Source organism: Haliaeetus leucocephalus, unplaced genomic scaffold (assembly GCF_000737465.1).
Source record: "Haliaeetus leucocephalus isolate CR32 unplaced genomic scaffold, Haliaeetus_leucocephalus-4.0 Scaffold153, whole genome shotgun sequence".
NCBI lineage: Eukaryota > Metazoa > Chordata > Aves > Accipitriformes > Accipitridae > Haliaeetus > Haliaeetus leucocephalus.
This window is the reverse complement of record NW_010972589.1, coordinates 736,307-747,122: the sequence shown is the minus strand read 5'-3', so window position 1 is coordinate 747,122 and position 10,816 is coordinate 736,307. Positions and strand designations below refer to the sequence as shown.

Sequence of the window (10,816 nt, the reverse complement as noted above, 5' to 3'; positions counted from 1 at the left end):
TAGAGGGGAGCAAGTGAGCAGCTGCATGGTACTTAGTTACCGGCTGGGGTTAAACCACAACAGCAACATAACTAACCAGAGTTTGAAACAGTAGATTACTGCTACTGGTACAAACTTCTTGTTCTAAGGTACTTCTGTCTGGAAGCAGTCCTGCCCAGAAAGTCAAGCCAAACCTGAACCAGAGCGAGTTCTACTATGTATTCTCTGACCAAAGAAACAGGATCTGAACACACATGCCTTTCTTGAACTTGAACCAAATAAAAATACTTTGGCTAGTTGTACGTATTAAAACGGATTCAGCGTAGCAATTGAAGTTTCAGTTCTGGGTAAACTGTGGGTTTGCTAGGGAAACAGCAGGACATGATCAGCCAGATGGCTAACTACTCTGGATCCACGCCACACTAGACACTATCAAGCAGATCGTTTCTCCCCTCTTTCTCTGCATTCTTATGTTGCAATCCCTTCTTCTCTCTCACTTGCCAGGTCTGCAGCAGAAGTCATCATTTCTGTATAAGGTCAAACTCTGCACAGGCTTCAGATACATTCAGAGTTGTTCCCTCATGTTATTTGACCTATCCTCCCTTCTTTCATAATAGCAAGGTCAATAGTATCTGTCTGATACAGTCAGTCAATCTAACAAACTTCAATCCCTACCATCTTCCATTATTCAAACTTGTGCAAGTTCAAGCCATTACTGGCCCAGAGGAGTTTATCTAGGAATTAAAGCAAGTGCTTATTTTCTTCAAATCTTATAAAAATCTGTAATAGTGAAGTGACCTGCCACCTTAAAGATCTTTAATCTATTTAAAAAACCTATATGTTTTTCCACATATTTGAATTTTCCTTATTTAAGGAAAATTGCAGGTCAAGAGAAGTCATAGCAATGAGGGGGAACATCTGAAGTTACTCTAGTTGCTAATAATTCCACTATATTCAATCTGTCAAAGAATGCTCCAGTTCTTAGACCATAAGAAAATCCTTTGAACAAACCAACTGTTCCCTCTCCTCTTGTTGCACAATTTAGGTAGGTATTCTGCCTTTATATGCTTGTTTATGCTGTTCTAAAGAAATTTATTACTTGTATAAGGTTTTGTTTACTCACTTAACATACTAAGCAGCTTCATGCCACTTTGCATCAGAATAAGGATCTGCAATGATCACACATAATTGAAGACCAGCTTCCAAACATTATAGCCCCTTCCTTTTCTCCCCTCACACTGAAGCCAGCATTACAAGACCTAGGAAGCATATTTATTATCCAGCATTCTTAATATGTGATGTGACAAGGAACACAAAACAGAACAGCAGATTTGCCAAGTTACCATTTCCTTCATCTCCTCTCTCCAGGCAAATTCAGAAGACTCAAGTCTTGTTGCACAAACAGAGAAGACTCAGAAGTCAGTTCTTACACATGGCCTAAACATACTCTTGTCCAGAACTTCACCTTTAAATATGTAGAAAGGTATTTATACCTCGAGGCCTTGAAGACTTTAGCATTAATTATCTCTCAAACTACTCTGCAGTACAGTCTAATGCCAGGCTGTTTTGAGAAGAATTTGAACCAAGTGTCCTCTTCCCAGTTAAAAGGCTATTGCCTGCTCCCTAGTTTCTTTGAAGCACTGTAGAAGTCAGAAGGTTTTTTTTTTAATCAGGATGAACCTGGTAGAAAAATTCTATACCACCACACTCAAGTGTTCATGAATTTTACAGAACTACTGAGATACTGGAGCATCATCTGTACTACTAGAAAAATACTTTAACTGCCATGCACACAGCCCATATTCAGCAAAGTGACAAATCATAAGAGTCAAAGTGATTCAGGCTCATTTAGCACTAGACATTAAGTTACTGTTTCTGGGTTGTTTTTTTTAAATGTCATCCATAGATTACATTGAGCATGTGTAACCATGAACTGAGTGGACTTAAGTATTCACATAGAAGCTTACTAAAAGCCATATAAGCTTCTGCTGCAACACAACAAGAGGCCAACTACTCACTTTCCCCTTCACTATGTGAAAAGTAAAGTGTGGTTGAGATAAACTAAGCCTCTGTTTTAGACTTTAGGCTTAGTTTGAAGTTCTAGAAGACTTCATAGTTTATCAGAATGCTACCGTCAAAGTTTGAGATAATACTACTCTAACTTCAACAGACTGCATCAGGTAGGAACAGGCTCTTTAATGAAAGGCATTGGGCAAGAGAAGCAATTCGAGTTCTATGTATTTAATTTTCATCAAGTGGCTCAGATCACATGCACACTAAATTTGCACATATGCCACAGGAACTTCAGAGGAAGACACCAGCTATTTTCTGTTCGGGAACAGAAAGATTAAGAGGGACAAACTGCTCTAATGTTCTACCCCAACATAGTATCTTATTATCACTAAAGAAAACAGTTTATTCACCCACGCCCACACAAATCCAAATGCATGGATCTTAACTCAGGTAAGACTCAGTTTACACAAGTATTGGATAAAATTCTAATGAGGTAGAACTAAATATTAAACCATTTATTTCAAGTCAATCAAGAATCTGTCTTGGTTAGAGGAAAGATTTTTCCCTCAGACAGCTGCTCAGCCTAGTCTGGACTCTGAACTACCCAGGGCTTTAAATTTGCTGACAAAAAGACAGGGAGCCCTTTGATTAGACACTGAAGCAATCTCATGGTTCTTCAAAGCACAATTGGGAAAGATATGTGGCTGCCGCCCCTTGCAAACCCATCCTCCTTTCCTTCCCAGCATTCCCAATCTTTGATAGGCAGAATTCATGAAGTATCTATCAGCAGACAGCCAAAAAAAAGTTAGTTTCACCTTACTGGTCAAACACCAGATTCAGACATCACCTCTTAGTATAAATCATTAGAATAAAGCAGTACTCATGCTCCTGAGGTACAGACAACATACCCTCTTTGTTCTGTTGATGTTTAGGTAGCAAGGAAAAATCCCAGTTGCACGGCACTACTATGCACATGAGAAGGAACGATGGGTAAGGATACCAAAGAAGGTCCTATGAAGCTTTAAAGAGTATGCATAACAGCTGATTTCCAATAAAACTATCCATTAAATTATCATAACTGTTATCTGTTATATTGTGTTTGAAGTTCCCTAGCTTTTGCAGACAGAAGCATCACTGAAAATTAATTTTTAGATCCAAGACCCCCATGAGGGATGAAGTTTATTTCTAGTAACAGAAGTCTTAGAAATAATCTCAGTTAGTAGTTTAACAGATAATCTATTACACAACATGTTAAGTATATGTGTGGACTAGTGACCCTCATCTACTAAAGTACATAAGACACTACTCCGCAAAGAACCTGTTCCAAGAAGCATTTCCACTTTAAAATTAGTGCTTTATACAGTAAGTTCAGGAGACTCAGAAGCTAAGTTAGGTGGTCCATTTCAGAGCTACACTGAAGTGTGGGAACATGTGCAGAGGAAGGCTAAAACGCAATGTTTAAAATCCAAATTAATTCCAGTGAAAATACATTCAGTTCAGAGACTGAGCAGCAGGAACCTTTAGTTCAATTTTCATCCATCAATACAGGAACTATGCAGTTAAATCCAATAATGGAGAGGAGAAATGTGACACAAAACATTAAAAAAAAAAAATCAAACTTAAACTTACTTTCCCCTCCATGAATGTTTTGTTGTGTAGAAACAAGCAAGATCTCTGTTTTCTCTAATTATATTCATTCTGTGCCAAGACCTGAAAACAAAAGAGACATCCTGTTAGTACTCATGATTTTCATTTAAAACCAAAGTTCACTAATCATCAATACACTTCAAGACAAAAAGTCTTTGTTTTTAAACACTCAAGTCAGTGCTTTGTCAATTCCACAAAAAAAATATTAGGAATAGTTATGTTTATCAAACAATCCATGGACTAAGTTGCATATGGAGTTGAACATGAATTATTAGTTTCCCCACTGATTTTGTTACACTAGTTACTCTTTAACAGTACACAGTTACAATAATTTATGCCCCATTATTTGCCATATTACTGCAATCACACTACTTTTGCTGCATCTTTGCACATTCAGATTCAAGCGTATTTTATGTCATCTCCAGAACACTTAACTCCTGAAAATTGTGTAATATCAAAATGATTTGAGTACCCTGCATATGTAACTCCAGTTAAGCCAGATTCCTATTGCAATTTTTAAACAAGCAGCTAGGACATATCTGGATAGATAGAACAGTTTACTTCCCAGTCTGAAACAGAATTTGAAGTTCAGAAACTTACTTATTAGCTAAGCATTATGATTAAATAGCTGACTAAGTACACTTTCTATGCTGTAAAAGCTTAAGCCATCCCACCACTAACATCCTAACATGCTTATTTCACACATGAATACCTATTCCCTAAACACGTCCAGGAATTTAGTGAAAGTTGCCCACAACTGCTTGACCAGATCATCGCTTTAGGAGCTGCTAAGTTCTAAAGAATGCTTCTTAACACTAAACACTATCTTCCACAACTGAAACAGATGCATGTGGAGTACTTGGAAAACTAACTTCCCTTTTACTTCACTTTGCTGTTACTACATATACAAGGCACTTAGGTGGACATATCCTGATTAAGTTGCAAGAGTGAAGTTGTCATTCAGTTTACTGCTACAGCATTAGTTTTATTTTCAAATGTGTCAAAACAGGCTTCCTTGCTCTTGATTACAGACTGGGACTACTCTCAGGTTCACACCATTAACATGGTGGCATCCCCCAAACTTCACACACTTAAGAACCTAGTCTGCAAGAATTCATATTCATAGCTTGCCTGAAGCAACACTAAAGTAATCCAACCCCAGACAGTACCCCACTAAAAGTCAAACTACAGCCCCAGTTATCTTTTTGCATTCAGCTAGCTCTACTTGATTTGGCAAAGGAAGATTTCTCATTTTGAGATGGATGACCTGTAACATTAGCTCATTGCTAATTTCTACCCTCTACAACTTCAGGCTATTTTCTTTCAGAGCAAAGACTGTAGCAGTTATGTAGTCATGAACATCAAGAATGGATAGCCTGACTGAAACGAACTTGAGAATTCCTTCCCTCAGGTGAAAAACCAGCACAATCATCACTACCTACAAAAGAGAACTTGTGGTACTGCCTCTGGAAAAAAAGAGAAAAGCAGTATTTACATATTTCAATGACTCAATCTTTGAGGCAAATTTTCAGAGTTAATACCTCATTGACATGTGGCAAGTTAAATTCTCTAAATCCAGTTTTTGGAAACAAAGTTTAATGAGGGGTAAGATATTCAACAGCATTATTCCTCAAGTTCTCCATTTTGCCTGTTTTAAGAACTATGTTGTATTATTATTATTGCCATGGATAAGCATCACCACAGTACACTCTGTCCAAACTACACAGATCTTACTGTATAGTAGCACACTTTAGAGGTGATAATTTTGTGTTTTAAAGTTATCCTTCAGAACAAACTGCCAGATACTCAATCTTCATACCTCTCTTTTTAAGCTGTTTTCTTGACATTGACTAATGTATAAGTAAAAATAAAATAAAAGGCTTCCAACAAGACTGGCTCCACTAAGTATGGGATTATAAGATCTATTGATCTGTAATTCCAGTTTTGCCAATACCAGAGTTCTCTAACCAGCTCTATTAAGTCTCCCAGACCTGAACACCACCTGCTCTAGAGTATTTAAAGCAAAAAGTTCTCACCCTTGCAAACATCTAGCCTTAATACTGAACTGAGAAACACTCATTTATGAACTATCAGCACCTTCCATTAATTTTAACACCAGCATCTAACTAGATTCAGGATACTGAAACATGAAGTATTGCACATGCAATGGAAGCAACAAATTCACTATACTGCTTTTTTGTTTAGATTAAAACTATTAAAATCATTAAGCTTTGATGCTTTACTCACTGTGCTTCTGGACAGTGATTGTAACTATGTCTCCCACTGAGAAGACTAGCACAGAGGCAATATATGCCAAAATCTAGTAACAATTAATTCTTGTACACATTTTCCAGCAGTTTAACAGAGAACAAGGCTAACAATAGCTTAGTGTTCTGAGCTGTTATGCTGAAGTCCAGCAATCATTTTTCAGTTGTCTTTGGTTCCACAGTAACTGCAAGATGAAAAAAATAGTTCATGCCAAAGACAAAGACATTTTAGAAGAAACCAAGAAGTTATCCTCCTTCACTCATTCTGGCAGAACCAGTGTTGCATCACTCTTTACTACACTATCTACAGAGTGATATATTGTAATTTTAGTACCCGAGATAATAAAACCTGATGTGCTCTGCAAAGTCAATGGTTATACTATTAATCAAGTTTAGCCATATTGCCAGTGTAAGCTATAGCAGCCTGCTTACTCATACCATATTAAGTTCCCAAAACAAGAGAACATTCTTGCCACTTTTACCCCTTCTTCCTATATTCAAGAGACTTTAAGAAGTTGACTGACTTGACACAAAAATTGAGTTAAATTATTTCACTCAAAAGCATCCAGGACAATAAGGCCCCAATTTTGATGTCCTGGAGCACCAGATAATAGAAAATCACAACTTCAAAGGTTATTTTGAACATTTTGCAGCATAGCCATTGGATATCCCATGCTTACAGCTCTCAAAGGTTTAATACTAGAGAAACACCTAGTTCAGTTGTTCTATTTCCAGTGGAGCAGAGGCAACATGTAGTTTGAAAGTAGCAGTTTACAAACACGTTTCATCTGGTTGAGAAAGAGAACATGCTGAATGCAAAGTATAGTAGAATAATCTGAGGTTCCTGCAGGCAAAACATTGTCTATGACTCGCAACTTCTTTTGGGAACCTAACTAAAGCACTCCCCCAATACCTGAATACTTTAATTAGCTTTTTCACAAGACACAAGTTCAGCAATACTTTCCTATGTGGTTCTTGTAGTACTGTAAATAGCAGTGAAACAACTTTTGGGGGAAAGAGTTGAAGCCACATTTTTGTGTGCTGCTTGTACCAGAAATTGCAACCCCTAAAATGAAAGGGCCTAAACTGCTGCCAGGACTCCCTCTGCCTCAGATTAAACTAAGTGAATAGGTGTATTAAACAAGCTGTGTTCAACTTGCATACACTTTCCACACTTCCAGGATTTCACATTCTTCAGACAAAGTTACCATCTGGGAAAACAGAATCTATTTCAGGAAACAGAGACAAGTCAGTCTCAAACTAACACTGATAGAGTTAGAAACAAAGCTGTGACCTTGCAGGCATCAAAGCAATACACATAGCTGTAATTATACATAAGCACTCCTCAGTTTAAAGTCAGAAGTTTGGACATGGGTTCAAAGTTTAGCACAGAATTCAGATTGACTTTTTTCCCTGATAATATTATTCCTCCATCACAAAGCTTCCATATCTTTCTTAAGTGAAAGTTTAACCTATACTAAGGTAGTACTTCAAGGCCCACACAGGATTATTATTCTATTCCACTGGGGGGAGGAAAAAGAAGAATACTGATAAGAAACTGAGATTCCGGGGTGGGGGGGGATAGAAATGCTGATAAACAGAGATTTCTTTTTAAAAATTTATTCCAGCAAGGCTAGAATACAAGACAAAGTTCCTGGAAAGTCTATACTATGCAGGGACATCAAACTCAAGTGTGACTTTCCTGAGAGAGATAAGACATACCAAGATGATAAAAACAGGGACCAACTGGAAAGAAGTGAGAGCAAAGCACTGAAAAAAACCAAGGTTCTGTTAATTTGTGGTGCTACATACCTACCTTTTAGCTTAAAGGTCTGGAGCGTGATTTCCAGCCATCTACTCACCTGTAGCTTTAAAGGCATTATTTAAGTAAATGAGTTTTTCCTGCATTGAAATGTTTTAGATGTCTAGGTTTCATCTGCCTTTCACTGCTGTGTGCACTACATGGCATTTTTGCCTTCAGACAGATTCTTTTTAACAAACACTAAACATTTTTGCCTTCCCTAAACAGAACTCCACTCTTGAAGTACTACAGCCTAATTAGCTGTGGAAACTGAGATTTCTTAATCTGTTGTGCAGCCCTTTTGTAAGAGGAGAAAGAGGTGAGACCAACCAGATCCTAAAAGAGGATTAGTGTAACCTGCTTCAGTGATAGCAGCATTGCCACCTTCCATAGTCCAGGACGCAAACACACTGCAAATTTTAACTTCACTACTACCAGAAATGCTGGTGATGACATTAGTATCCATCTTCTAGCTGACTGCTCCCATTCCCTCACCATGGACCAGTGCTGAGGATAACCAGAACCTTCCACACTTGTTTTTTTTCTTTTGCATCTACATTAGCATTATGCTGTATCAATGAACCAATCTGATTCACCAGCTAGACAGATGAGTATCAGAACAAAAGGATTTACTCATTAATGGAGGGAAGGAAAAAAGTGTTCCTTTCAGTCATAGTTTAGCCATCTTGTCATATTTCTTCAGAATATTGGTCTATTTTAAGTTTTATTAGTGAGGTAGGATAATTGTTAAGTGTTTTTTGGCACATGAATAATTTTTTTTTTGAAGCAAATTGAGATGTTAAACAGTTGAAGGTTAACACTTCAAGATACAGTTGAATTTCAGCTGAAGAATTATTTTATTAAGTCAGTAAGCCTCACTTACTGAGCTTCAAATACAAGTTAAAAGAAAAGTCACCTGCTCAGTCTGAAACACAGATCTGGCCCTTAAGAAAACCAATCCCCAGCAAACCACTTAAAATCTGGAAATACACAGTGATTCAGTCCCTCAGGACAAATACATGTTTGGAAACTATGAAAAATACCACATGACACCCAGAGGAACGAGCAACACATATGAAATAAATCTTTAGAAATTTATTCCAGCAAGACTAAAATACAAGGTAAAGTTCCTGGAAAGTCTATCCTACACAGGGACAGATACTCAGCTCCAAATCTCCAAACACTCAGAAATCTGTTGGAAGTGGGAAAAAAATGTCAGTAATAATAGAAAGGAAGCAGCAATTTCTGGTTAAGTGTTCTGGCACCTGTCTGCCTGTAGAAGGCAGGAATTAGACCAAGATGCATATCTATAAACTGAAGCAGGCTAGAGCCAAGCATAGTTTTTACAACTATAATACGGGTCCTGTTATTTTGAACTAAGCCATGGCAGACTGTCTGAACTGCATCTTCCCAGCTCAATTCAAAGATGAAACTTGAGTCACTAGCAGTCCCTTTGACAGCCTTCCTCCTTTTCTATATATCTCACTACATGCAAGTAGCCTATGTCAACAATCTTCTAATTATCAAGAAAAGGCTTCAACTTCAAAGAACTTCACCAAGGAATATTTTCTTAAATACAGTATTATTTAATCAGTGTTAAGTAACAGGAAACAAAGCAGCTATCTACTCAACTTCATCTTCTCAGACTCACTGCCATAGATCTTATTTGTGAAAAAGCACAAGAGAAAAAGGGAAAATACATTTCAGATTACATTAACTTCAAAAGCAGCCACAGAACAGAGAATAAGTGCATTAAAGGAAGACTCCAAATAAACTTATATGCCTATGTTTCCCTCCAAGCAGCATGCTCAAACATTCCCTCAGCTTGAGAGCACTAAGCTGAAAACAGAAACACCATCACCACCCAAAAACTGAAACCCCAAGGTATTTTTACAGCCCAGAGCTTGGCCCTCGGTAGAGACACAGCTATCAAGGTGCAAGCTCCACACCACCTGAGAGGAAAATCTTACCCCACAGACTTTTGGCAGTTCACTGCAGACAGAAAACCATTTAGTACGTCTACCTGATTTGATTTTCAGAAAACAAGAAGTAAGTGAAAAGCATCCATGGGAGAAATTCAAAAACTCTTGGGAAAATAAGCACATTAAGGGTAGATTTTCTGAAAGATACATTTAGTTCTGCTCATGCTCTTCAGGCATACTATTACCACTCAAAAAAGAAATAAAGTCTCATCTCTGCGAAAGCAAGTCTCCTCCTCATCTCTCCCACTCTTCATAAATTGTTTCCCAAAGGATCTCACGAGGGCTATATTTTGATCTGAGGCCAGGAGGAAAGAAATAACGTATCTTTTCTTAATGGAGACGCTAGTACTCATCTAGGAAAGAGAGCAGGCTCTGCCCGGCGGCTACAAAAGCTGCATCAGGTGCAGAGCGCGTTCAGCGCAGCACCAGGCAGGCTGAGGCTAGAGCAAAGCCCAGCTCTCCTCAGCCGGGAGGCAGAGGAAGAGAGGGGCTCGACAGGGGCTGGTAACCACGCGGGTACCGCAGCTGGGGATCAGGGCCGCGGGGGGCGGCCGCTCACCGCCCCGGGCGCCCCCCGATGCCCGCCCCTCACCCCTCCACGGCTGGGGCACGGCGGGGGGGACGACGACTTCGCCGGCGAAGACATTAGCCCCGGGGCGGCGGAGCCTGCTGCCTCCGGCCCTGCCCCGCTCCTCACAGCCCCACCGGCCAGGCTCGCCCCCCCACCCGCACGGCCGCCAGCGGCAGCACCTCGGTGCCCAGCGGCCCCGCCCGGGGCTGTGGAAGGAGGCGGCGGCCGCCGCCTCGCCTTCGCCCGCCGATGGGATTTACCTGGCCGGGGAGCTTGCGCCGCCCGGACCCGCCCCCACCAGCACTGCGCTTCCAGCCGCTGCCGGCGATAAGGGCGAAGGGCCGCCGAGCGGAGCCCTCGCCCCTCACCCTCCACCTGGCCAGGGGGCAGCCGCTACACCGCTCCAACTCCCTCAGAGTCTGGCGCTGGAGGCCGCCATCTTAGCTCCAGCAGCAAGACCGCCCTCTCGGCGCAGCCGCCGTCAAGCCTGGGGCAATCACGGGACGCGGTCAGCTGATATACCCCTCCCCTCCACTCCCCTCCCGCGGCCGCGCGG

General features: G+C 40.3%; 1 protein-coding gene across 2 annotated transcripts in view; it reads right to left on the bottom strand.

The window, feature by feature from the left end:
- DNAJC13 (DnaJ (Hsp40) homolog, subfamily C, member 13) overlaps positions 1–10,735 on the bottom strand; it is a 58,434-nt gene extending 47,699 nt beyond the window's left edge. For both annotated transcript variants that reach the window (XM_010562025.1, XM_010562026.1), the window contains exons 1-2: positions 10,521–10,735; positions 3,622–3,702 (exon numbers count right to left, since the gene is read on the bottom strand). In XM_010562025.1, coding sequence (XP_010560327.1) covers positions 3,622–3,689 — 68 coding nt within the window. In that variant the 5' untranslated portion in view covers positions 3,690–3,702; positions 10,521–10,735. The remainder of the gene's footprint in view (positions 1–3,621; positions 3,703–10,520) is intronic.
- Positions 10,736–10,816: the final 81 nt, after the last annotated feature.